We start from the raw sequence: 27,382 nt of genomic DNA on the forward strand, positions 1-27,382 counted from the left end.
CTTGGGCCCGGGGGCTACTGTCGGCGTTCTGGGAACGGGGGTCCCCAGACTTGCCTGCCTGCGGCCCGCCGCGTGGCTAAGCCAGCAGGCCGAACGGCCCATCCTCACCAACGAAGCGCCCAAGACCCTCGCGAGGGGCCAAGCCTCGCGAGACGGACGACGCAAGGCCTCCTCTGGAGCGGCCTAGCCAGGCAGGCTCACGAGGAGCGGAGATATCAAGGCAAGGCGAACCTCACGAGGTTCTCGTGACGTGAGCCATGACGATTGACACCAGGCGGGCGCCAGCGCGCACAGCGTCCTTGTTTCCTCTTTGGTGCAAAGGGGACAAGCGCAGCCGCGGAGTACCGAGGCATTAGGCAAAGGTTGTCATTTCGGTGCAACAAGACCAAGACCGAGGACTGCAAGACGGAGGTCACCGTGGAGCCCAGAACGGCGTCACCACCAGAGCTTTGTGCAGGCGAAGACTACCTTTTGTCAGGATAGCTTGTACTAGCTGTCCCCCTTCAAATTAGCCCGCCATTGTTGGCTCCCTTCCCGCTCGATATTTGGGAAGAGGACCAGGGCCTCTATAAATAGGACTAGCCACCACAGTGGAGGAGGTGAGCTAAAAAGAGAGACCGCCTCACACACAAGCTCACCGAGCACAAGAACGCCTCAACCTCAGGAGGCCGTTCTGCCCTTGTATTGTTCATCATCAGCCTAAGAGGCAATCCACCACCATCACACTGGAATAGGGTATTACACCACAACGGTGGCCCGAACCAGTATAAACCTTGTGTCCTTCTGTGTTGTGAGTTCGTCGAGTTCGTCCGCGAGATCCTAGCAAGCTAGAGAGTAGATCGGTTGGAGGGAAAGACTTCGCGCGCACCCCAGTGTTCGAACCTTAAGGGTTTGCCGGGACCCCGTACCCCGACACAAACATAGATAGCAACATCATTTGAAGCCCTCTCTCAATCATTACAAATAACAGCAGCTCAACCTCAATCAGAAAACACAAAGAGCAGCTAAAAGCACAAATAGACTCTCTATATACCTAATCCGACTTTGAATATATCAACCATTTCTACCCGAATCTCACAATCATCTCACTCTAAATCTCTCATCACTCAACACAGACCATGCACATGTCTGCGCAGCCCCAGCACGTGTGTTTACGGCCCAGCCATAACACCACCACCCCACCTTACACCGCAGTTTTGTCGGCCCACTCCGCCCACCGTCCACCACGCATCTCCCTCAGTCGCGGTGCCTCCAACGGCGATGAAAAAGAAAAGAGCGTGTTGCGGAGAAGTGGAGGCGCCGCCATAGCTTAGGCCCAGGGCTCACCAAGGAGGTCACCCCGGGCTAGGGTTCAGACTAATTGCTACGCAGCGGCGAGCAATCGGATGAGGTAAGAGAGGCGCGGACGGGTTGGTGACGGCGGCGCTAGTGGGCAAGCCGGTATTGGAGGCGGCAGAGCGCACAAGAGAGAAGGGAGAGGCGCGTCCGAAGCGTTTGCGTGGTTTTTTTCCCACGATGTAAAGCAACGAAGCGCATGCCGACAGCTAGGCCCACAAACGACCCTCAAAGCCTCGAGCCATCACAGGCCGTGATTTTCTGGGAGCTTAGTAACTGTATCGATGCCATGGAGGAATAGAAAAGGCAGGATTGACTAAACATTCATGGATGCTTTAGTTTAGTGTAACCACAAAAGAGTACTCACACACTAATTCTTATCATGGTTGGATGACCGCTTTGCTCCACTCCCCAACATTATCTTCATCTTCCACACATACTTTTTTTAACCGTGGACAACTTAAGATTTTTTGCATAAAACTTTGACAAATTTGAGCACAACATTCCACAAATTTAGACTTTCAAAACAGTTGTAGACCGTTAGAAAGTACATGCAAAAAATCTTTGTCAATATAATCTTGAACTTCAAAATCCGCACTGCACTCAAATCTATGAAAGGATTCAGAAAATGTATCTCATACTTCTTTCTGCTTTGAAAGGTCGAGCATGGTGATGAGAAAAAACACCCTTCCTGGACTTCTCAAAAGCGAGCACTCTAGGTGTGTGCTTTCTAGATGACAAAGGAAGGGAAAGGTGGAGGAGACATGACGACCACGACCGATAAGGACAAAGGCCGTGATGAGAGAGGCGGGACAACATGTCTCATCTTGCACATGAGGGCCGCGACATAACACAATTTCCCTCATGTGACCCTATGCAGAGCGTGATGATGTGATTATCGGTTGCTCCAATGGAGAGGCGTGACAGACTAACATGAATATCATGACAGGTGGGCTCTACCAATTTGTTGTTGCCATTTTGCTTCATTTTAGATACCAATTTCTCGCAAAGACATTAATAAGAGATACTTTAAGAAGAGGATAGTGTTCCTCCCATTCACTGTTATAAGACGCTCAAACTTTTGTTCTAAATCGAATGCATATATGCATGTTTTAGTATGTTTGTTCACTTATTTCAGTCTGCATATAGCTCATATTGAAATCCAAAGTATCTTATAATTCAGACGCAAGGAGTAGTACTTTTCACTTTTTTCAAACCATATTAGTCAGTTTTTCGGAACGATGAATATTCATGGTAGTCAATTTTTCTACAACTTCATAGTTATCAGTTTTTTTGCGGGAACTTCATAATTACCAGTTAATTGAACATTTTAACGTGTATCTATAAGGCTGGTCGTAACGAGAGTATCATAGATACGCATGCCAACTAGGCAATTTAATGAAGTGGCATAGAATTAAATAAAGAAAGAGATGGTTGAGTATCATATCATGATCCGGATGTGTCATGATAACAATAAATAAAGTCATCTATGATACTAACTTACGACATTGTGCATTATATATATTAATATTATACTAGCATATGATACTCGCCATTACAACCAGCCTAACTCGCAGAATAACCGTGTTCCTAATTGTTCACACTTCTAACCTTAAAAAAATGTTGATACTTCCACGTTCGTAATTAATTAACTGCATTGACCAGACACCTCGACCTGACTGTGTTAAATGAAAATCCGGCCTCCACCGGATCCCAACCTTTCATCCTTCCTCTCTTTTCCTTGCCGACGAAGCATCCTCCTCGCGGGTTCTCACAGTCACATGAGTCTCGTCCCCCAACAAATCGATTGAAATTAGAAAATCAATTAAGAATACCCGTAAATTACCAAACACGCGCTGCCACCGACCGATCGAGCCACCGACCCCCAGAAGTTCCAACCAAATTCCCCGTCGACAACAGCAGCGGAGGGGCTCCCAGATCTCGCCGGCGCGGGCACCGGCGAACGAGATGTCGCTCAACATGAAGACGCTGCAGCAGGCGCTGGCCAAGGCGTCGGCGGTGATCGAGAAGACGGTGACCACCACGGTGCAGGAGGTCACGGGCCCGCGGCCGCTGCAGGACTACGAGCTGCTCGACCAGGCGGGCTCGGGCGGCCCGGGGCTCGCGTGGCGGATCTACACGGCGCGGCCGCGGGACGCGGCGGCATCCACGCCGTACCCCGTCGTCTCCGTTTGGGTGCTCGACAAGCGCGCGCTCTCCGAGGCGCGGGCGCGGGCCGGGCTCTCCAGGGCGGCGGAGGACGCGTTCCTCGACCTCGCACGCGCTGACGCCGCGCGCCTCGTGCGGCTGCGTCATCCGGGTGTGCTCCACGTCGTGCAGGCGCTGGACGAGACCAAGGCTGCCATGGCCATGGTCACTGAGCCGCTCTTCGCCTCCGTCTCCAATGCGCTCGGGTGCCTCGACAACGTGGGCAAGGTGCCCAAGGAGCTCAAGGGCATGGTACAAACATAGCACTCGCGCCTTTGTTTGATCTCGATCATTTCTGAACATCTAGCTTTGGACCTTCGCAATTAAGTGGATGCTATGGAGGCTAGAGTTTGTGAAATGGGCGATTTAGTTCAAGTATACTGTTAGTATCAGTGTGGGTGGGTATGGTTACATTACTCACTGGTAGTAACTAGTGATCAGTCACCGCCAGCAAGCAAGTTGAGGTGATCAGTGTCTGTTTTCATATAGACGAGAGTGAGAAACTGATAGTTTTGCCCAATTTGTCCAGTATTTAGCACCATGGTGAATGCCCAGTGTAATCCATGATATCGAATGTGTCATTTCAGAGTGATGTATCCGCAAATTTCACCAAATGGAATCACCTATATTTTTAGAACTTCACAACAAGCCTTTCTTCACATTAACTTCCTTTAGTGGGTTCATTCTACTGAAATCGTGTGAAGTCCTGTGGCATTTCTCCAGTCTTGTTACTTATGCACTATTTGTAAAAATCTCGTGGCATCATTGTACCCCAGGGTGGCTCCGCCATTGACATGTGGTAGGAACATACGAGATTAACATGATTGACTTCACTAACAATAGGTTTTGGGTCAGACTGTGTTGATTTCTTCCATTATAAAATTGTTAGTTTTTCAAGTGATATTTCAGGGAGTTAGATTGCTATCGAGTAAGCTTGTCAACCAATGCACTCGTAAATATCTTCTCTGGTTGGGTCCTTGTAGAATTTTTCTTGCATGGAACTCTGTGGGGGTCAGTAGCGCATGGCAATTGGTTGGTTTTCGCCTCTACTATGGTTTGCTTATTTTTCGGCTGTGTTCCAGGAAATGGGGATACTGGAGATTAAACATGGATTGCTACAAGTTGCAGAGACGTTGGATTTTCTCCATAACAATGCCCATCTTGCACATCGAGCTATATCACCTGAGGTTGCAACGTAGCAGATTTCTGCGTGGTTTTATTTCCTGTAATTATATATATTTTTTTGTGCACTCATTAGTTTCCCCCGTCATTAAACTAGCTTTATTGTTTATTTGCACCATACTGTCTAGGCTGGCTGGCCATTATATCCTTCTGCTTTATACTTGCACTTAGTTACTCAACAAAATCAATTCAAACCTTCTCTAATGCTTAATACATATTATTGTCTTTATACTGATTATTTGGTAAATTTTCTGTTCTGACATCATGGTTGGTAGCACAGAGTTTAATAGTACCTGCGAATCATCCATCCCGTAGAAGGCTTAATTTTTTTCCATTTCACTACAACTGTCCCTGGCATCAGGAGTCTCCTTTCAAAATAAATGTCTATTGAGGAAATAAAAATAGTATCTTAATGCAGTACTTCACTTCCAAACCTCATTAATGCTTTAGAATAGGCTAAGTGAGGACAGTTATAAGAAACAATGGGAGCAGTCTTTAGTCTATTCTAATGCCCTTGCATGATTTTGATGTTGCTGCTTATAAGCGTGCGCATGTTTTCACTTCTATGCTGTAATAACTTGGTCTCTTTTGCAGACAGTCTTTATAACTTCAAGTGGATCTTGGAAGCTTGGAGGTTTTGGTTTTGCTCTTTCTGTTGACCAAGCCACAGGTGGTTTGGCATCATCGCAGCAATTCCATTATTCGGTTAGTACTTATGACATTGTACTTCGTAAGTAATGTAGCTGATTTGTTTTACCATTTTCGCTATATTAACTAGTTGGCATCTTCTTTCTTTGAGTCATAACAGAGTACTTCTATAGAATTGCTTAGTATTCTCTTAAGTCCTGCCTATGTAGATTGCACTGGAGCACAGCACTAAATTGGACAGAAAATCTCTATTTATCTCCCATAGAATTTTTCCTAGTCATGAATATATATTTTCCACCAAATATGTGCTACAACTTCTGCAGTGTTGCTTAAGGTATTTGCAGATAACATGGATTTGCTTAGCTCTATAACCGCGTATATGCTGCGGTGGACAGAAATTGTCATTTTATTTGTTCAGAATGGTTTTGTGAACAGCTAAACATCCTATGCAACTAAGCATATTCTTTGCACACTTGCTATTTTTTGCTGATACTGTCGCTGTGATTAGCAAAGTATAAATAAGAATCATAACCTTTTTATATGCTTGATTGCTCTTTAGGACTATGATGTCGAAGACACAGCTTTACCTCTTCAACCATCTCTGAACTATACTGCACCAGAATTGGTTCGCAGTGGTGATTCTAAAGTAGGCTCTACCTGTGACATATTCAGTTTTGGATGCCTGGCTTACCACTTAGTTGCTCATAGACCACTTCTGGATTGCCATAACAATGTGAAAATGGTATGTCTTTAATCTGGCACATGCTTTGTCAAAATAGAATGTATTTAATTTGGCTCTACCTTTGACTTATGCTACGGTTGCATGTGCAGAAAATATACTGACATGTCCCCTGTTATTGCAGTATATGAATTCATTGACATATTTAACAAGTGAAGCCTTTTCTAATATTCCTACTGATCTGGTGGCTGATTTGCGAAATATGCTATCAGTTGATGCAGCATCACGCCCTAGTGCGATGGCCTTCACAGGTAAAGTAGCGGTTGTGTTTTCCTTATTTGGTGCATAAGTGCTTGTAGAATGGAGTTTCTGGATGTTGTCACTAATGGTGTTAACTGCTGACAGCACTAACAGTAGGTTGAAATGCTTTTGATACATTACCCTTTTCCTTCTTACAGGCTCTTCTTTCTTCCGGCATGATACAAGGTTGCGAGCTCTTCGTTTCCTTGACCATTTGCTTGTATGTATTTATGACTCCTTTCATTTCTCCTAGATAAGTTTAAACCTTTTGAGTTTCACTGCTATGTGTATCAAGCTTTCTTCTTTGCAACCTGAGAATCACAACTGACCAATTTAAGCTTCAGTTACTTGCTAGACTGTTATCTGCAGATGGTTCTGATGTTAATAAAATATCCTTTTCAGGAGAGAGATAATATGCAGAAGACAGAATTTCTGAAAGCATTATCGGATATGTGGAAAGACTTTGATTCCCGAGTTCTTCGATATAAAGTATGTGCAATCCATTCTCTTTACTTTGTTACAGTCAAAATTGTTCAGAGGAGCTGTAATTACGTATGTCCAATAAAAATCTTTACTTGCTCTTTCGTGCCTTCCTCAGATGCATGATAAAACTTTATTGCTTAAACGGCCATAAACTGCTCAAACTCTAAAGTTTCTATTTCAATCAAGTATCCAGTGCTCAACTTTCCTTGTGGCCTGAAGCTCCGTTCAAAAGAAAGAGCTAATTTTGAGGGCGTACTTGTTTTCTGGAAAATGTTGAGGCTGCCAACAACTAAAGTTTGTAATATGATAAACAAAGAAAAAAATCTCCACACCTCAAATTCCTGGCTCATTTCTATATTACAGAACTGAATCGGTTCATTCATTGATCCATCTGAATTCTAATTTTCTGGTCCCCTATTTCAATAAATTTGTTAATGATGTGTGTGATTAACTTTAATTTGCACATGGTGTTCATCTGAATCTCACTTATTCAATTAAATATACATGCATTGTAATGCTCAGTTGACACATTTTCTTTTTGATAGCTGACTCATTTTCCGACCAGGTTCTTCCACCTCTTTGTGCCGAGCTACGCAACATGGTCATGCAGCAAATGATTTTGCCCATGGTTCTGACAATAGCAGAATCACAGGTACTTCTCCTAATACATAGTACCATCTTTTATATATGGATTATTGGCTAACAGCAAGGTGTCATGGTTAATTAATTCTAACAACTGGCACGTAGCTCAACCTGGTATCTGCTTATCTGGCTAGTTTCTTATATCTATGTACATGTGTTGTAACCTCTCTTTCTGTGGTTTAGCTCATTCTTGATTCAACGCATGCTAACCTACCAGAATTGGATTATCCCGTATGACACCTCAATTTAAAATAGTTCTTACTCCCGTCCCATAATATAAGAACGTTTTTGACACTGGTGTAGTGTAAAAAATGCTCTTCTTATATTATGAGACGGAGGGAGTAGTTATTGAAAGCAATGTAATTTGAAGCTATGCCATGCTGCATTTTTTTTTAGTAATACCAACTTCTGAAGATCATTTTTTAATGCCCTCTTTCTGTTCTGCAGGATAAAGATGACTTTGAGCTGTCAACATTGCCTGCTCTTGTTCCAGTATTTACTTCAGCATCAGGTGAAACTCTTCTTTTGCTTGTGAAGCGTGCTGATCTCATTATTAGCAAGGTAATTATGTATATTTATGAAGTAAACTAATTCCGATTCTTGTTTTAGCCCTGTTAGGTTTCGCTATGGTTGAATGCAATGTTGATCTTGATCCCTGAAGGATCTTTACAAACTAAAGTTTAGTGGAATCTGCCATTTGTGTTTGGGACCCCTGCCGTTATTAACTTATAGTTGCTGTATTACCCCTTGCAGGCCACAAACGAACATTTGATATCACATATCCTTCCTATGCTGGTACGGGCTTATGATGATACTGATCCCCGTCTGCAGGAAGAAGTTTTGCGACGAACAGTAACACTGTCTCGACAACTTGACATGAAGGTTAACCTTGTTTTTTTATTTGCTAAATTGATGAACAGCCATTGAGTTTTAATTGCTCTTTCTTTTGTTCACCATCAAGGAATTATTTTTTCTAACCGATTGCTTGGATTATGTCTCAGATGATGGATGAGCTTACCAAGTTATTATATGAATAATAATCCACATTATGTGTTTATTCATTGTTTTTGTGAATAATGCATCTACATTATGTATTCATGTATGGATTTCTTCTTGCAGCTACTGAAACAGTCTGTGCTGCCACGCGTGCATGGATTAGCTTTGAAAACTACAGTTGCTGCGGTATGCACAGTATATGATTTGATTCCAGTAATTTATTTATTAACATTAATCTGGTCAATATGCTTGTGCAACAAACGACCATAATAATAAAGCTCTTGATGAATGGCCAGGCTATATAAATATTTGAGACTAAATTGCCGTCTTCATTCCTGTTTTAGCAGACACTGTTGCACATGAAAAGGAAAATATAAAGATAAGGGCCATGACATAATGAAACATATGATTTTTCTTGTGTACAGTGTACTTATGCCCTTTGTCATGAAGCTCATTATCTGTCTTCTGCTCTGTTTATAGACATTTTACCGTCATTTATTACAATATTAACAATGCTGGTTTTCTGCCCAAATTCGTAACAATGCTTGTGAATAGTCCTTTCTAAGTTGCTCTGGACATTATTGATTGCTGAATTAAGGTTTACCTAGCAATATATAGTGCAGAGTTTATATTTAGTGGTGTAGGATTGCGGGGTACCGCATCTGTTGGGCCTTAGTTTACTTCACATGATTGTTCTATCACGGCACTGTTGGGTATTGCTGAATTAAGACATACTCAATTTTTCCAAATATCTGCTGGTTGCTACTGCCTTTGAACATGTGCTTTCTTATGATCGTAAGTGCCCTGCAAATGTAGGTGCGAGTAAATGCTTTGCGCTGTTTAGGAGATCTTGTTCCATCGTTGGATAAAACAGGTATAGTAGAGATCTTGCAGACTCTTCGGCGTTGCACAGCTGTTGACCATTCTGCCCCAACCCTTATGTGCACCCTTGGAGTTGCTAATGCGATTTATAAACAGGTTACCCTTGATATGTTTGTTCACTAACGCTGAACTTCCAGCACTCCTTGCCAATTTATTTACCTTCTACCAGTACCCCTATGTAACTAAATTCTCATTAATCCAGTGTGGTGTTGAGTTTGCTGCGGAACATGTGGTTCCTCTAGTCTTCCCATTGCTCACGGCACAACAACTGAATGTACAGCAATTTGCGAAGTATATCCTATTTGTCAAGGATATCACAAGGTACTAGTTACTATATTCAATCAATCAGTTTTACTCTCCATGGAGCAATTAATTTATCAACTAAACTACTGTGTGCTTCTACAGCAAGATTGAAGAGAAGCGTGGCGTGACAGTTACGGATAATGGGCATACAGAGGTAAAAGTATCGCCTTCAATCTCAAATGGGGTTCATTCTAAGCCAACTTCAGGAGGCCTGGGACAGACTGGACAAATGCCAGCTGCAAAGAGCACTTCTTGGGATGAAGACTGGGGCCCTACTAAGAAAACCAGTGCCCCGCCACTCTCTTTTGATTCTAGTGCTCAAACAAAGCAACCCTCAAAAGACCCTTTTGATTTCAGTACCCAAACAAACCAACCCTCAACACTTCCCTTTGATCTTAGTACTCAAACGAAGCAGCCATCGACAGTTACTCAGGTTGCAGCGTCTACAATCCCGTCTGCACAACCACTTCCATCTCTGCAATCTCTTGCACCTAGTTCAGGACATCAAACTTCCGGTTCATGTGTTCCTGTTGACATTGAGTGGCCTCCTAGAATGAGCACATCATCTGACTTTAATGCACCATTCTCAGCTAACAAGGATAGTAAATCTGGAGGGCTGTCTAATGATGGGGTTGATGATGTTGATCCTTTTGCCGACTGGCCCCCCAAACCAAGCAGCGCAGCCAGCATTTCAGCAGTGGAGCGCCTGCCAAGCACAAATCAAAGTATTTCTGGGTTGAATACAGGGAACATGGGGTTTGGTGGTAGCAGTACTTCGCATGGACAACTGAAAACAAACCAGGTGAGCTGGTCAGCGAAACCAAACAATACAAATATAATGGGCATGAATTCAACTGCCAGCTATTTGAACCAAGGCAACTCATCTCTGGGATATGGAAATCCAATTGGAGGACCGAGCTCAGGTCTCCCCAATGCAGCTAGTTCCATTGGAGGCCAGAGCATCAGGCAACCAAAATCTGATTTTGGTTCACTATCACAGTTATCCAGTGGCGCACAGGGCCCACCCAGGCTTGCCCCTCCTCCATCTGCTGCTGTTGGAAGAGGGCGTGGTAGAAATCAAGGGCAGTCAGCCCTCTCCCGAGCATCACGGACTCCCAATTCCAATGTTTCATCAGAGCAGCCACCTTTTCTTGATTTACTGTAGCAAATACAGGAGTGTCCATGTTCTTCGTTCTGCAAACGGCACTGGATAGCTCACATCGTTCAAGCCTTGTATATGATGAGCATTACACTTTCCTGAAACATGGTTGCAGGCGATAGTGCATTTTCTTGTCAGTGGAAACTGGGTTGCCTTTGTTGTTAGCCCCAAGGAAGCTGCTTCAGGAAAGAGCCTTCCTGAGGTTAGAGAATGTATTCTTGCTTAGGGTTTTCTCGATTTCAGCATCATTGGGGTGGTGAGGCAGCATTAATTTTATTTGTGTATATCTTTGTCCAGGCTCTGCTGTAATGTCTAGAGTTCACAAATGGTTGTGGTGATGTGAAATTTTGAATGTTGAGAATGTATCACCAAAATCTGATGGGCCTCGTGAAAGTGGAAACCCTACATGATGTATTCATTTATGCCGGAAAGGGCCCATGTCGTGTAATTGCCAAATTTGGGCCCATCTGTACCTCTGCCTGAAAAATGTGGGTGGAAACACTTGTTAAATGCTCCACTAGTTTCTTGTATTGTGATTATTACTGTCGAAGTGAATATGCTTATTTTTGCACATTGCCATCAAAGTGAACATGCTTATTTTGCATTTCAGTTCCCAACTAATTATCCTTTGTTTAGAAATGTATCCCTGCCATGCCCAACCAAAAATGTTAGAGCATCTACAGCTGGACCGGGCAAATCTGGTCCCCTATACATTTGCAAACGTGTCCATGAACCGTGACTGAAGAAAAAAAATGAAAATTGATTTTCAGGAAAATTTTGGGTCATACCTCAAAAGTCTGCTTCCACAACAATGTCCCTCAAAGCAAATCCCCAAATCCGTACTAATGCCATGCAATGTTAAACTCAAGCATGTAGTTCAACGCACATATATCATAGGAAGTTCATGTATTTCATCGGACTACCAAAATTAAACATGTTCTACTAGTTACGAATGATACGACAATGGATGAACTTCACCCGTGGCCGCCCTTGCCTTTGCTCTTGCCGTCTTCGTTGCAGAAGTAGCTGTCAAAGACACAATACGTATCGAGTCGGATCTGCTCTTGCTTGAGCTGTCCGATCTGTCACCGGGCTCCTACTCTTTGGGGTCAGTTCGAAGAGGGAACAGACCACCCGATTTTGCTCCTTTGCAAGGGCACGCGCGATCCGGGTTTGCTGTTTTGCGGTGATGCAGACACGAAGGGCTTCCTCGTGCCTGCCTGAGGTAGCATGCGACTTCGCCTTCGCGGCTTGCCACGTCCCCGTCCTCGCACGGTGGGCATGCTGGTGCTCCACAGGTGTTGGGCCGTGCCGCCTACTGGTGTTGACCTCGGACTCGGAGTCCTCCGCCGCGGGGGTGAGGCGCCATCACATGGGTTGCGTTACCAACATGGGGATGTCGGTCCAGCGCCATGTACCTCCAGCCAATGGTCAGCACGCCCGGCTTTGCCGCGGTAACGTGCCTCGAGCCATAGATGCCGCTGGATCCAAGTGTCATTTGCATAGGAACCCGCCGAAGCGACTTCAACTGCGAGCTGGGATTTACTCCCAGGACAAGCGGAGAGCTAGCCGGACGACCAAGTCCTCATCCCCGCATGGAATGAGGTCCCAGTCGATGGATCCGGAGATCTTTGACTTGGATCCACTGCGCACCATGTCGGAAAGGAGGTTGGGAGCTGACTGTGAAAATGAAGCGAAGTGTTTAGGGTTTGGTCTAGGATGCAGATAGGGATGCATATTGGTAAGGTCGGGGTGGATCAGCGTGGGCCGGATCTAACGTGTTGGACGCGCCCGATCGTCCTTATATCTGCCCCACATATGACCTGGGCATGAGGGATATCGGTCAGCCTGGACGTTTGCGTTAAATTTGCCAGATCCGATTGAGTGACAATTTACTTTAGTGATCCAGAGGCCGCCCGGACTTCGGGAGGACATAGGACCTCGGGTTGTAGATGCTCTTGCAACCCTAACTAGCTATTGTTGCCCTTAAGAAGAGGGCCTTGTATTTGTATTTTGTGCACCCTTTTGCGGCACTGTAAAATATTGGCTGTCTTGGTTGGCATGGTAGGAATATTTCGGTTCCATTTCTGCCCGCCACTTGGAAGAGCACCATGCAAGTTCAGACGATTGTCTATCGAGAAGCAAGTACCATCCGCTCCCGTCACGGGACGGGAGAGCTCAAGTTCTCCATGTTGCAGTGGTCAGCTGCATGCACGTACGATGCATTCATGGGCGGCGAAGTGTGAGACAAGGAAGACTCTGCACAGTACGCACACGACGCACAAAAACGGGAGGCTACAAAGGGGATGGATGCATCAACAGGGGCATTCGATTCCTGGGTGCACATGCACCCAAATCTATATTTATATCTACTAGAGGATACCTCGCTCGTAGCGGCCAGAACTGGTTGCAATATATTTTAATGAGATTTTATTGTGTAGACCATAAATATTTAGATTAATAATATCATGTGATTATTCTACATTGTAATTTTTTTCCACACATGATTATGCATTGAGGTAGACATTTTTACATGCAAGCATGCTTACATTGCTAGTTGGGTGGAGCATGCAATTAAGAAGATTGAAAAAATAATTGATGAGGCGGCATGTGTGGTGATGTGGCATATATGCATGTTGAGATAAATATGATAGTGCGGATCAACATATGTATATATAGGATAGCTACTCTCTCTCGAGTGAATTGCAAAAAACATCGACATTGAAGGCTAGGGTTGCAGAAATCACAAGTCTCTAGTTTTGTGCCCAAAAACACTAATTCCAGGGCTAATTTTTTTTGCAAAAACCACAAGTCGCTCGGTTCGCTCGTTTTAAGTGGGATTATGACAGGTGGGACCCGCATTTGTCGACGTGGCATAACTGTTCATCCGTTTGACTCGTTAGACGCCGTGAGACGCCGTGCGTGGGCCGGCTCGAGCCGGAACCCTTTTGACCGGTCCCTCCCCTCCCCGCTAGCTCTTCTCCATCCCTTTCCCTCCCCCACACCCTCTCCTCTCAGACATGGTGACGGCGAGTGGCGGCGGCGACTGCGGTGGGCCTGCCGGTGGCGGAGACGACAGGCCACCGGAGGCGGATCTCTGCGGCAGCTCAAACCCCGGCGCCTCTTCGGACAACAGCCCCAACCCCAGCCCCCAGCACTCGCTGGAGTCCGCGGCGGCTAGATCTTGGGCCAGGGTCGTGAAGGCGGATCCGACGGAAAGCCACCGGTGGGGCTCGTCATTCGGCGGCGTCTAGTAAGTTAACCTCATTTGTACATATTCTAGGGTTAGGTTTAGGATTCGGCGGCGTCTAGTAAGTTAACCTCATTTGTACAGATTCTAGGGTTAGGGTTAGGATTCGGCGGCTGGATCTTGGGCTGTATGTATGTGTGGTTATTTTGATTTGCAGTGTTAAACCTAGCTTGGGTACTGAAACACTCAATTTGATTTTGGGGGAGGGGGCAAGGGAATAGCCCACTGTCAAACTCATATATGTGTCATATTAATTTTATTTAGTTGATATGTAGCAATGTGAACTGTTAATTAGAGCAGTGGCAATACAGAACACATTAGAGTAGCTTATTTGTTAATATGCAGTGTTAATTATAGTACATTAGAGTATGTACATATTTAGTTATGCATTGTTAATTAGAGCAGTGCCAATAAAGGGCAAATTAGAGTACCTCATTTTGTAGTTATGCATTGTTAATTAGAGCAGTGCGAATAAAGGGCAAATTAGAGTAGCTTCATTTGTAGTTATGCATTGTTAATTAGAACAGTGCCAATAAGAGCAAAATAAAGTATTTTTTTGTTAATATGCAGTGTTAATTATAGCATATTACTATGAACTTTTTTATAGTAATTATGCAATGTTAATTAGAATTGTTGTTTTATCTTGTTGTCTAGTTTGGACGATGCTGTTTGGGAAGTTAGAATGCACTTCCATGAAAGAGACAACTTGGAGAGATCCGTCTGCATTTCAGACATCACATATCACAATTTGGTAGCATTAATAGAGACAGAGGGATATGGGCTGAATGACTACATTTACTTTGTGAGGGAGCCTGGTGTGGGTATTGAAGGATTGGTAGAAATTTTTGATGATGACAAGGTGGATGAAATGCTTGACCATATTGCTAATAAGGATCAGACTGTAGTGAGTTTGACAGTGATTAGGGCCACTGATCCAAGACCTGCAGATTTGAATGCAGGCTATTTGTATGAGGAGCAGGTTCCTTTGAGTCAATTAGGAGAAAAACCTGTCTATGAAGTCAATCCTTCTGGAGTTCTATTCAGATCACCTGAGAAATCAAATAAACAGAGGCAGTCAGAGCCACTTCAGTTCTTTTCCACACAGCAGAGCACAAACATAGATATTGCTATGGAGCAAGATGAGCAGGAGACACTAATGGAGCTAAAGAGGAGAACCAAGATTGAGAACTTTAGGAAACATAAGGAGGCATTTGAGCATGTTCAAATGGTTAAGCAAAAACTACCAGTTCTTCTAACTGAAGATGACTCTGATCTGGATGCAGATGAGGACTTTGTTAACAGGCTTAATGATTTGAGGAGGCAGAGAGAGGACCCACTCCTTCATTTTGAAGGAGACATTGATGTGGATGAAGTTTATGGGGAAGATGAGGAAGAGGAGCAAGTGGAGCAGATGGAGCATGAGGAGGAGGAGCGGGTAGAGCAAGTGGAGGAGGATGAGCAGATGGAGCAACAACAGGAGCCAGCAAAGAATAAGGAAAAAAAGAAAAGGGCCAACCAAGAGGTCACATTCAAGCTTGGAGCAAAGATTTGAGAATGTGTGGGTACCATCATCAGATGAGGAGTATGTAGGTGATTTGAAGCAGGAATATGATGATGGAGCTGAGAATGCACCTTTTATTCTGCCCAATGGAAGGAAGAGCAGAGCATATAAAGAAAAACCAAGAAAGTGTTATAGTGAAGAAAGATAGAACCCAGAGGAGCAGTTTTGTAGAAATCTTTATTTCCTTAATGCGTACCAATTTAGGAGAGCACTTCAGACATTTCACATAAGTCAGAATAGGAACTATGACTTCCACAGAAACTGCAATGACAGCATCATAGTTGTGTGCACTAATGTGAAATGTCCTTTCTACGTTGCAGCTTCTGTTGTTGCAAATGAAACTACTTTTTGCATCAGAAAGGCTAATCTTCTACACACATGCCTAGTAGTAGCAGAGAATACAAAGGTCACAGGAAAATGGGTGGCACACAAGTGTGAGGATATGCTGAGAATTGATATTGCCACACCAATCACCACAATAATGCAGAATTTGAAGAAGAAATATGGAGTAGAGATCTCAACCCATATGGCCTATAGGGCTAGGAAACAAGCATTGAAGGTTGTCCAAGGAGACCAGAGAGGTCAATACACTAGGATTAGAGATTATTTGCAGGCTGTTTTGGACACAAACCCAGGAAGTAGATGTGTTGTGACCACTAAGCATTTGCCACAGCACCCAAGCAAGAACCCAAGGTTCCATGGCCTGTTCTACTGTCTTAATGCTTGCAAAGAAGGGTTTTTAAATGGATGTAGGCCATTCATAGGTACATTGTGTTGTAACTTGTGTAGTGTTTTTGTTATTTGGCCACATTAAATACACTGTCTTCTCACATTTGTCACTTTGCAGGGGTAGATGGTTGTTTTATCAAGCTGTCAACAGGTCAGCAGATCCTTGCTGCAAGAGGAAGGGATGAAAACAACAACATATACCCTATAGCATTTGGAGTTGTTGACAAAGAGGACACGGACAGCTGGACCTGGTTCTTAACACAACTGAAAGATGCACTTGGTGGAGAAAGTGGAAAGTTTGGGTATTATACTATCATTTCTGATAGGCAGAAGGTAAACTTCTCTCCTCATATTTCTATTGTACTATTAATTTTTCATATGCACATTGCTTTGTGAACAATTCAAATGGACCAATATTTAGCTCTAGTTCATATTGTGTCAACAGGGCCTTTTAAATGCAATAAACCATGTTTTCCCCAATTGTCCACAAAGATTCTGCCTTAGACACATTTATCAGAATTTCCAAACTGCTGGTTTTAGAGGTGATGAATTAAAAAAACACATGGATGCAGCTAGTTACTCTTATAATAAGAATGAACACCTAGCTGCAATGAATGATTTGAAAAGAGAGTGTAAGGCAGCTTGGGCATGGCTTAATAAAGTACCAGTTCATACATGGGCTAGACATGCAATGGATTTTACCTGCAAGACTGACCTAGTTGTGAACAACATCGGTGAGGTGTTTAACAAAATGATCCTAGATGTTAGAGGGAAGCCAATAAAGACCATGCTGGAAGGAATTAGGACTAAATTGATGGTCAAATTTAACACCAATAGAACTAAGACAAAGACAGCAAATTGGGAGATTTTCCCAACATATGCAGAGATGTTAGAGGAGGCAAAGTACAACTCAAGGTGGTGCCAATCTTTGATGGCTGGTCCTAACATTTACCAAGTTAGTAGTGGAGATAACACCTACTCAGTGAACTTGCTGCACAGAACATGTGGATGTAGGAAGTGGGATATGACTGCTAAGCCTTGCAACCATGCAGTCTCTGCAATTGTGAAAGCTAAGTTGCAACCTGAAGACTTTGTTGATGATTTCTTTAAGAAGGAAATGTACCAAAAAGCATATGGCCATATCATATTTCCTGTCCCTGGTCCAAATCTGTGGCCAAGGACAAGAACTCAGGACATAGAGCCTCCAGTTTTCAGAGACAAAGTTGAGAAGCAACAAACAAAGAGGAGGAAAAACCAATTTGAGAAGCCAGCACCAAGAGATACATCTAGGATGGCATCCATTACTTGTAGCAACTGCAAACTTGTAGGGCATAGATACACTGTGTGCTCCAAGCCCTTGATACCAGCTCTTGCTATGAGACAAAACCAGCATCAGGTTAGCTAAGCATATTTGTTTCTGTTTTTGTAGCTATGTCTCAATTGTAATTCATAGTTCATGATTGTTTCTGTTTTTTAAATGCAGCCAAACAGGTCACATGCTTCTGCTTCATCTACAGCTGCTGCACCAACAAGGAAGAGGCCATCTCCATGTACAGCAGATGTTGGGACTGCTCCTCCCAGGAAGAAAGCTGCACCTGCTGCAACTACACCTAGTGCTCCTCCCAGGAAGAAAGCTGCACCTACTGCTAGTGCACCTACTGCTCCTCCCAGGAGGTCTCCCAGGAAGAATGCTACCCCAGCACCTACTCCTCCTCCAAGGAGGTCTCCCAGGAAGAAAACTACCCCAGCTGGTGCATCTTCTACATCTGCTGCAGGCCATAGGGGAACATTTCATGCTCCAAGATAGACTGGAAGGAAGAGGACAGTTTCCTACAAGATGAAAGGGTACCTTTATGCTTCTGGTAACTAGATGTTGCCTTTGTTGGCTGCTTGAATTTGATGCCCATGTTGGTTGTTGAATTTGATGCCTTTGTTGGCTGTTAAACTAGATGCCTTTGTTGGCTATTCAGGTAGATGCCTTTGTTGGCTGTTGAACTAGATGCCTTTGTTGGCAGGTTTGAACCAGATGTTGAACTAGATGCCTTTGTTGGCTGCTTTGAACCATATGTTGAACTTGTTGCCTTTTGATGGTTGTTGAACTTCATGCTGGATGTTGATGGTAGTTGCACCTAAATGAGTAATAGTTGATGCCTTTTGATGGTTGTTGAACTTGAATGCATGATGTTGATGCTTGTTGAACTTGATGGTTGATGGTTGTTGAAATTGATTCTAGGGTGCCTCGACGTCAAAAAAACCACCAAAATGATTCTAGGGTGCCTCGACATCGAAAAAACCACCTAAATGAGTCTAGGGTGCCACGACGTCGAAAGAACCACCTAAATGATTCTAGGGTGCCTCGACGTCGAAAAAACCACCTAAATGAGTCTAGGGTGCCTCGACGTCGAAAAACCACCTAAATGAGTCTAGGGTGCCTCGACGTCGAAAAAACCACCTAAATGATTCTAGGGTGCCTCGACGTCGAAAAAACCACCTAAATGAGTCTAGGGTGCCACGACGTAGAAAAAACCACCTAAATGATTCTAGGGTGCCTCGACGTCGAAAAAACCCACCTAAATGAGTCTAGGGTGCCTCGACGTCGAAAAACCACCTAAATGAGTCTAGGGTGCCTCGACGTCGAAAAAACCACCTAAATGATTCTAGGGTGCCTCGACGTCAAAAAAACACCTAAATGAGTCTAGGGTGCCTCGATGTCGAAAAAACCACCTAAATGATTCTAGGGTGCCTCGACGTTGAAAAAACCACCTAAATGAGTCTAGGGTGCCTCGACGTCGAAAAAACCACCTAAATGATTCTAGGGTGCCTCGACATCGAAAAAACCACCTAAATGATTCTAGGGTGCCTCGACGTCAAAAAACCACCTAAATGAGTCTAGGGTGCCACGACGTCGACAGAACCACCTAAGTGAGTATAGGGCTATTTCAGATATACAAATCAACATCAAAATTCGTCACATTCAGCATATTGGGAGATCCATACATAAGCAATACATAACTAATTAGTATCATAATTGGGGGATCCATACATGACCATTACATAACTAATATGTAGCATAACTGGGAGATCCATACATGAACATTACATAACGAATAGGTAGCATAATTTGGAGATCCATACATGACTAATAAGTAGCATAATTGGGAGATCCATACAGGACCATTACATAACTAATAAGGAGATCCATACATGACCATAAACTCCATGACCATTACTGCCCAATGTGGCTCATTCATCTAAGATTGCCTTGATCCCATTCAACTTGGCCTTAGTCTGCTCCACAGCCTTCTCAATCTCATCAATATGGGCCTGCAACTTAGTCTTCTCTTCAACAAGCTTCAACTTCATGTTCCTAATGACACTGGCTTGAGATACTGTCAGGTTCTTAACCATGTCATACTTCTCCTGGAGCTTGCTCTCATCAGGCTTCCTTTCCATCTGGGCCCTCCTCTCATTCTCATCCAAAAGGGCTTGAACATCTCCAACCAACTTGTCATAACTGGCATGCAGCTTGATCTTCTCTTGTGTCAGATTGTGAACAGCAAATGAGTTCATTAGGTTGTCCTCAGTCCTATTTCTCTTGGACTCTTCATACATATCCCACAACTTGGACAGTGCATTCTCCATTGTAGCTGGCCAAGATGGATCAACCCATTCAACTAGTCCACAGTTTTTACCATCCTGTTAAATTACAGTGTTAAACAACAAGATATGAGCTACATGCCAAGATGAGTTATTTACTAATAACAAGTAGGCACTCCAACCAATACCAACAATTAGGCAATCTAAATAATGCGTGCTTACTAACTAAAAGCAACTAGGGCAGCAGTACTTAATAACAATTTTTAATAACTGCTTCCAACCCCATGCAAATGCTTGACATATAAACAAACCTCACTTGTTCACACTGTCACATGCTGACATATTAACAAATAACCTCACTTATCAACACTGTCACATGCTGACATATTAACAAATGACCTCACTTATCCACACTGTCATATGCTCACATATAAACAAATGAACATGCCACAACACTCTGCACAGATGCTCACATAAATACAATGACTTCACTGAGCTAATAAGCATTGGGCACATATTTAAACAGCCTAACTAACAAGCCAGATCCGTTAAATACCAAAATAGGTACTAAACAATGACCAAATGATTAGACCACAACAGCTAATTAGCAGAAATTTGACACATACCTTCAGAGCACAGGCAAGGAACCTCCTGCCAGTATGGATGCCCTCGAAAGCAACAAGTCTTTCTGCTTGCTTCCGGTGTTCATGGCACAAAACATAATCTTTGCCCTCGAATTTGGAGTCATCCGTGGTAGCAGGGATCTGCACGTGCAAAGGAAAGCAAGAGATTTGGGAAGAAAACTTCAGATCTAGCTCAAGAGGAAAATCCCCAAATCCAAACCCTAACCCTATTTCTACCAACTCACCTGCACTATGCCATCATCTGAACCTGAGGTGGCGTACTGGTAATACCTGCCATGTGAACCTTCACTGCTGCCAGAGTCCTCACTCCAGGAAACCATGGCGACGCGGTGGCAGCGGCGGCGGTCGGAGATGTGGACGTGTCGACGACGGCGAACGAGTGGGAGCAGAGAGCGCGAGTGAATGAGGGTTGTGGTGGGTGGGCCTGTAACGACTCGAGGGAAGGCACCGGTTAAAAGGGTTCCGGCTCGAGCCGGCCCGCGCACGGCATCTCACGGCGTCTAACAAGTCAAACGGATGAATAGTTATGCCACGTCGACAAATGCGTGTCCCACCTGTCATAATCCCACTTAAAACGAGTGAACCGAGCGACTTGTGGTTTTTGCAAAAAATTAGCCCCGGAATTAGTGTTTTTGGGCACAAAACTAGAGACTTGTGATTTCTGCAACACTAGCCTTCAATGTCGATGTTTTTTGCAATTCACTCCTCTCTCTCTTCCGATTTAGAGAGATCATCAACCAATGTAGATTGTGAGTGAAAGACATGAGTTTTGTGGATACAAAACTATCCAATGAAATATTCCTCACTTGTTCAACTCCAATTATTGTATTACCCTTTCTTTCATTGGACATGCACATGATGCATGTAAAATAAGATGCATGCATGACCACTAATTCTCTTTCTCTCATCTCTATAAATTAACAGAATTGCTTCATGGACAACACATTAGGCACAATCGCGAACAATACAACGTCCCCAACAACACTAGCATCAGCTAGAAAAGGAAAACGAATGACCCCAACATGCAGGCTCGCGGTTGGCCCTATTGGGGATCGTAGCATTAATTTAAAATTTTCTACGCGTCACCAAGATCAATCTATGGAGTAATCTAGCAACGAGGGGAAAGGGAGTGCATCTACATACTCTTGTAGATCGCTAAGCGGAAGCGTTGCAAGAACGCGGATGAAGGAGTCGTACTCGTAGCGATTCAGATCGCGGTTGATTCCGATCTAAGCGCCGAACCACGGCGCCTCCGTGTTCAACACACGTGCAGCCCAGTGAGGTCTCCTACACCTTGATCCAGCAAGGGGAGAAGGAGAGGTTGGGGAAGACTCCGTCTAGCAGCAGCACGACGGCATGGTGGTGGTGAAGGAGCGCGGGACTCCAGCAGGGCTTCGCCAAGCACTACGAGAGACGAGGAGGGAGAGGGGTAGGGCTACGCCAATAGGGGAAGAACTTCGTGTGTTGGGCTGCTCCTTTGCCTCCACTATATATAGGGGGAGAGGGAGGGCTGCGCCCCCACCTAGGGTTTCCTCCCTAGGGGTGGCGGCACCCCTAGATCCCATCTAGGGTGGCGGCCACAAGGGGGAGAGGGGGAGGCGCACCTGAGGTGGGCCTTAGGGCCCATCTGCCCTAGGGTTTGCCCTCCTCCCCTCTTGGAGGCGCCTTGGGCTTTGGTGGGAGGCGCCCCAGCCCACCTAGGGGCTGGTCCCTTCCCACTATTGGCCCATGTAGGCCTCCGGGGCTGGTGGACCCCCGGACCCCTCCGGTGGTCCCGGTACACTACCGGTGATGCCCGGAACACTTCCGGTGGCCAAAACCATACTTCCTATATATCAATCTTCACCTCCGGACCATTCCGGAACTCCTCGTGACGTCCGGGATCTCATCCGGGACTCCGAACAACATTCGGTAACCGTGTACATACTTTCCCTATAACCCTAGCATCATCAAACCTTAAGTGTGTAGACCCTACGGGTTCGGGAGTCATGCAGACATGGCCGAGACAACTCTCCGGCCAATAACCAACAGCGGGATCTGGATACCCATGTTGGCTCCCACATGCTCCACGATGATCTCATCGGATGAACCACGATGTCAAGGATTCAATCAATCCCGTATACAATTCCCTTTGTCTATCGGTACGATACTTGCCCGAGATTCGATCGTCGGTATCCCCATACCTTGTTCTATCTCGTTACCAGCTAGTCTCTTTACTCGTTCCGTAACACATCATCCCGTGATCAACTCCTTGGTCACATTGTGCACATTATGATGATGTCCTACCGAGTGGGCCCAGAGATACCTCTCCGTTACACGGAGTGACAAATTCCAGTCTCGATTCGTGCCAACCCAATAGACACTTTCGGAGATACCCGTAGTGCACCCTTATAGCCACCCAGTTACATTGTGACGTTTGGCACACCCAAAGCACTCCTACGGTATCCGGGAGTTGCACAATCTCATGGCCTAAGGAAATGATACTTGACATTAGAAAAGCTTTAGCATACGAACTACACGATCTTGTGCTAGGCTTAGGATTGGGTCTTGTCCATCACATCATTCTCCTAATGATGTGATCCCATTATCAACGACATCCAATGTCCATGGTCAGGAAACCGTAACCATCTATTGATCAACGAGCTAGTCAACTAGAGGCTTACTAGGGACTTGGTGTTGTCTATGTATCCACACATGTATCTGAGTTTCCTATCAATACAATTCTAGCATGGATAATAAACGATTATCATGAACAATGAAATATAATAATAACTAATTTATTAGTGCCTCTAGGGCATATTTCCAACAGTCTCCCACTTGCACTAGAGTCAATAATCTAGTTCACATCGCCATGTGATTAACACTCACAGGTCACATCGCCATGTGACCAACATCCAAAGAGTTTACTAGACTCAATAATCTAGTTCACATCACTATGTGATTAACACTCAATGAGTTCTGGGTTTGATCATGTTATGCTTGTGAGAGAGGTTGTAGTCAACGGGTCTGCCATATTCAGATCCCTATGTATTTCGCAAAACTTTATGTCATATCATAGATGATGCTACCACGTTCCACTTGGAGCTATTCCAAATTGTTTCTCCATTATACGTATCCGGTATCTCTACTTAGAGCTATCCGGATAGGTGTCAAGCTTGCATCGACGTAACTCTTTACGTCGAACTCTTTATCACCTCCATAACCGAGAAACATTTCCTTATTCCTCTAAGGATAATTTTGACCGCTATCTGGTGATCTACTCCTAGATCACCTTTGTACCCTCTTGCCAGACATGTGGCAAGGCACACATCTGGTGCGGTACTCAGCATGGCATACCGTATAGAGCCTATGACAAAAGCATAGGGGACGACCTTCGTCCTTCCTCTTTCTTCTGTCGTGGTCAATCTTTGAGTCTTACTCAACTTCACACCTTACAACTCAGGTAAGAACCCCTTCTTTGACTGATCTATTTTGAACTCCTTCAAAAACATGTCAAGGTGTGCGTTCTTTGAAAGTACCATCAGGTGTCTTGATCTATCTCTATAGATCTTGATGCCCAGTATGTAAGCAGCTTTATCCAGGTCTTCCTTTGAAAATCACTCTTCAAACAACCGTTCATGCTTTCCAGAAATTATACATCATTTCGAATCAACAATATGTCATCCACATATACTTATCAGAAATGTTGTAGTGCTCCCACTCACTTTCTTGTAAATACAAGTTTCTAGCAAACATTGCATAAACCTAAAAGCTTTGATCACTCCATCAAAGCATATATTCTGACTCCGAGATGCTTGCTCTAGTCCATAGAAGGATCGCTGGAGCCAGCATACATTTTAGCATCCTTAGGATCGACAAAACTTTAATTGTATCACATACAACTTTTTCTTACGAAAACTGGTAAGAAAACTTGTTTTTTGACGTCCATCTGTCAGATTTCATAATCGAAAAATACAGCTAATGCTAACATGATTCCGACAGACTTAAGCATCGCTACAGGTGAGAAATTCTCATCGTAGTCAACTCCTTGAACTTGTGAAAAGACTCTTTCCCACAAGTCGAGCTTCATAGACGGTAACATTACCGCCCACGTCCGTCTTCTTCTTAAAGATCCATTTATCTCAATGGCTTGCCGATCATCGGGCAAGTCCACCAAAGTCCATACTTTGTTCTGATACATGGATCCTATCTCGGATTTCATGGCTTCTAACCATTTGTCGAAATACGGGCCCACCATTGCTTCTCCATAGCTCGTAGGTTCATTGTTGTCTAACAACATGATATCTAAGACATGATTACCGTACCACTCAGGAGTAGTACATATCCTTGTCGACCTACGAGGTTCGATAGCAACTTGATCTGAAGCTTCATGATCACTATCATTAACTTCCTATTCAACAGACGTAGGCGCCACAGAAAACATCTTTCTGTGTTGCATCACTTTCTGGTTGAAATAAAGGTTCGACAACCTCATCAAGTTCTATCTTCCTCCCACTCAATTCTTTTGAGAGAAACTCCTTCTCGAGAAAGGACCCGTTCTTAGCGACAAACAATTTGCCCTCGGATCTGAGATAGAAGGTATACCCAACTGTCACCTTTGGGTATCCTACGAAGATGTGTTTGTCCGCTTTTGGGTTCGATCTTCTCCGGCTAAAGCCTTAAGCATCGCAGCCCCAAACATTAAGAAACGACAATTTTTTTTGGTTTCTTGCCAAACCAATGTTCATACGACGTCGTCTCAACGGACTTATATGGTGTCCTATCTAAAGTGAATGCAGCTGTCTCTAACGCATATCCTCAAAATGAAAACGGTAGATCGGTAAGAGACATCATAGATCGCACCATATCTCATAAGGTTCGATTACGACGTCCGGACACACCATTTCCCTGTGGTGTTCCAGGTGGCTTCAACTATGAAACAATTCTACAATGTCTTAAGTGATTTCCAAACTCATAACTCAGAAATTCTCATCGATCAGATCGTAGGATTTTGATCTTCTTGTTATGATGATTCTTAACTTCACTCTGAAATCGCTTGAACTTTTCAAACGTTTCAGACTTGTGCTTCATTAAGTAAATATACCTATATCTACCCAAATCTCAGTGAAGATGAGAAAATAGCGATATCCCCCACACGCTTCAATTCTCATTGGATCACACGCATCAGCATGCATGATTTCCAACAAGTCACTTGCCTGTTTCATTGTACCTGAAAACGGGGTCTTAGTCATCCTTCCCATGAGGCATGGCTCACATGTGTCAAGCGATTCAAAATCAAGTGACTCCAAACATCCATCGATATGGAGTTTCTTCATGCATCTTACGCCAATATGACCTAAGCGGGAGTGCCACAAGAAAGTGGTACTATCATTATTAACTCTACATCTTTTGGCGTGAACATGTGTATTACCATGACCGAGATTCAATGAACCATTCACATAGGGTGCATGACCATGAAAGGTATTATTCATGTAAACAGAATAACCAGTATTCTCTAACTTAAATGAATAACCGTATTGCAATGAACATGATCTAATCATATTCATGCTCAACGTAGACACCTGATAACATTTATCTAGGTTCAATACTAATCCCGAAGGCAGATGGAGCGTGCGATGGTGATCTCATCAACTTTGGAAACACTTCCAACACACATCGTCACCTCGCCCTTAGCCAGTCTCCGTTTAGTCCGTAGCCTTTGCTTCAAGTCACCAATAATTGCAACTGAACCAGTATCCAATACCCAGGTGCTACCAGGAGTACTAGTGAGGTACACATTAATAACACATATATACTTTGTTGAAGTTGCCAGCCTTCTTATCTACCATGCATTTGGGGTAATTCCGCTACCAGTGACCGTTCCCCTTACAATAGAAGCACTTAGTCTCAGGTTTGGGTTCAACCTTGGGTTCCTTCACTGGAGCGGCAACTGGTTTGCCATCCATGAAGTTTCCCTTCTAGCCCTTGCCCTTCTTGAAACCAGTGGTCTTGTTAAACCATCAACACTTGATGCTCCTTCTTGATTTCTACCTTTTGCGGTCTTAAGCACCGTGAACAGCTCCGGGATCAACTCCATCCCTTGCATGTCATAGTTCATCACGAAGATCTAGTAGCTTAGTGATAGTGACTAGAGAACTCTATCGATCACTATCTTATCTGGAAGTTTAACTCCCACTTGATTTAAGTGATTGTAGCACCCAGACATTCTGAGCGCATGCTCACTAGCTAAGCTATTCTCCTCCATCTTGTTGGCAAAAGAACTTGTCAGAGGTCTCATACCTCTCAACACGGGCATGAGCCTGAAATCCAATTCCAGCTCTTGGAACATCTCATATGTCTTATGGCGTTCAAAACGTCATTGTAATCCCGATTCTAAGCCGTAAGTATGGTGCACTAAACTATCAAGTAGTCATCAGGACGTGTCTGTCAGGTGTTCACAACATCCACAGACGACGTTGTAGGGGTTTGCACATTGAGCGGTGCATCAAAGACGTAAGACTTCTGTGTAGCAGTGAGGACACTCCTCGGACTACGGACCCAGTCCGCATCATTGCTTACAATATCTTTCAACTTGGTTTTTTCTCTAGGAACGTATTGAAACAGGGAGCTACAACATGAGCCATTTATCTACAACATATTTGCAAAGACAATTTAGACTATGTTCATGATAATTAAGTTCATTGAATCAAATTATTTAATGAACTCCCACTCAGATAGACATCCCTCTAGTCATCTAAGTGAAACATGATCCGAGTCAACTAGGCCGTGTCCGATCATCACGTGA

At 44.0% G+C, this 27,382-nt stretch overlaps 3 protein-coding genes across 4 annotated transcripts; 2 read left to right on the forward strand and 1 right to left on the reverse strand.

Moving 5' to 3' along the window:
* The first annotated feature begins 3,067 nt into the window (after nucleotides 1–3,067).
* Nucleotides 3,068–11,388, forward strand: LOC125544172 (SCY1-like protein 2 A). 2 transcript variants are annotated; one of them, XR_007299303.2, is made up of 15 exons: nucleotides 3,068–3,795; nucleotides 4,626–4,730; nucleotides 5,320–5,430; nucleotides 5,933–6,115; nucleotides 6,237–6,363; nucleotides 6,511–6,572; nucleotides 6,755–6,841; nucleotides 7,401–7,487; nucleotides 7,925–8,038; nucleotides 8,231–8,359; nucleotides 8,597–8,659; nucleotides 9,290–9,451; nucleotides 9,558–9,676; nucleotides 9,761–11,019; nucleotides 11,115–11,388. XR_007299303.2 is itself a non-coding variant. In XM_048707761.2 (14 exons), exons 1-14 carry the CDS (start codon nucleotides 3,304–3,306, stop codon nucleotides 10,821–10,823), a joined length of 2,904 nt encoding a protein of 967 aa, XP_048563718.2. In that variant the 5' UTR covers nucleotides 3,068–3,303; the 3' UTR covers nucleotides 10,824–11,388. The 2 variants fall into 2 exon arrangements, 1 of the variants encoding a protein (XP_048563718.2); XM_048707761.2 differs by having other exon boundaries at nucleotides 9,761–11,388.
* A 4,766-nt stretch (nucleotides 11,389–16,154) lies between these two features.
* LOC147979894 (uncharacterized) lies at nucleotides 16,155–17,762 on the forward strand. Its single transcript, XM_087515383.1, has 3 exons — nucleotides 16,155–16,392; nucleotides 16,476–16,690; nucleotides 16,803–17,762. The coding sequence occupies exons 1-3, from the start codon at nucleotides 16,155–16,157 to the stop codon at nucleotides 17,760–17,762; spliced, it is 1,413 nt and encodes a 470-aa protein (XP_087371509.1).
* Nucleotides 17,763–19,600: 1,838 nt separating this feature from the next.
* Nucleotides 19,601–20,918, reverse strand: LOC147979895 (uncharacterized). Its single transcript, XM_087516795.1, has 3 exons — nucleotides 20,823–20,918; nucleotides 20,581–20,718; nucleotides 19,601–20,053 (listed from the first exon to the last, which is right to left on the reverse strand). Exons 1-3 carry the CDS (start codon nucleotides 20,916–20,918, stop codon nucleotides 19,601–19,603), a joined length of 687 nt encoding a protein of 228 aa, XP_087372921.1.
* Between the last annotated feature and the right edge of the window lie 6,464 nt (nucleotides 20,919–27,382).

The sequence above is a fragment of the Triticum urartu genome, chromosome 3A (assembly GCF_056163025.1).
Source record: "Triticum urartu cultivar PI428250 chromosome 3A, HENAU_Tu73, whole genome shotgun sequence".
Classification (NCBI taxonomy): domain Eukaryota; kingdom Viridiplantae; phylum Streptophyta; class Magnoliopsida; order Poales; family Poaceae; genus Triticum; species Triticum urartu.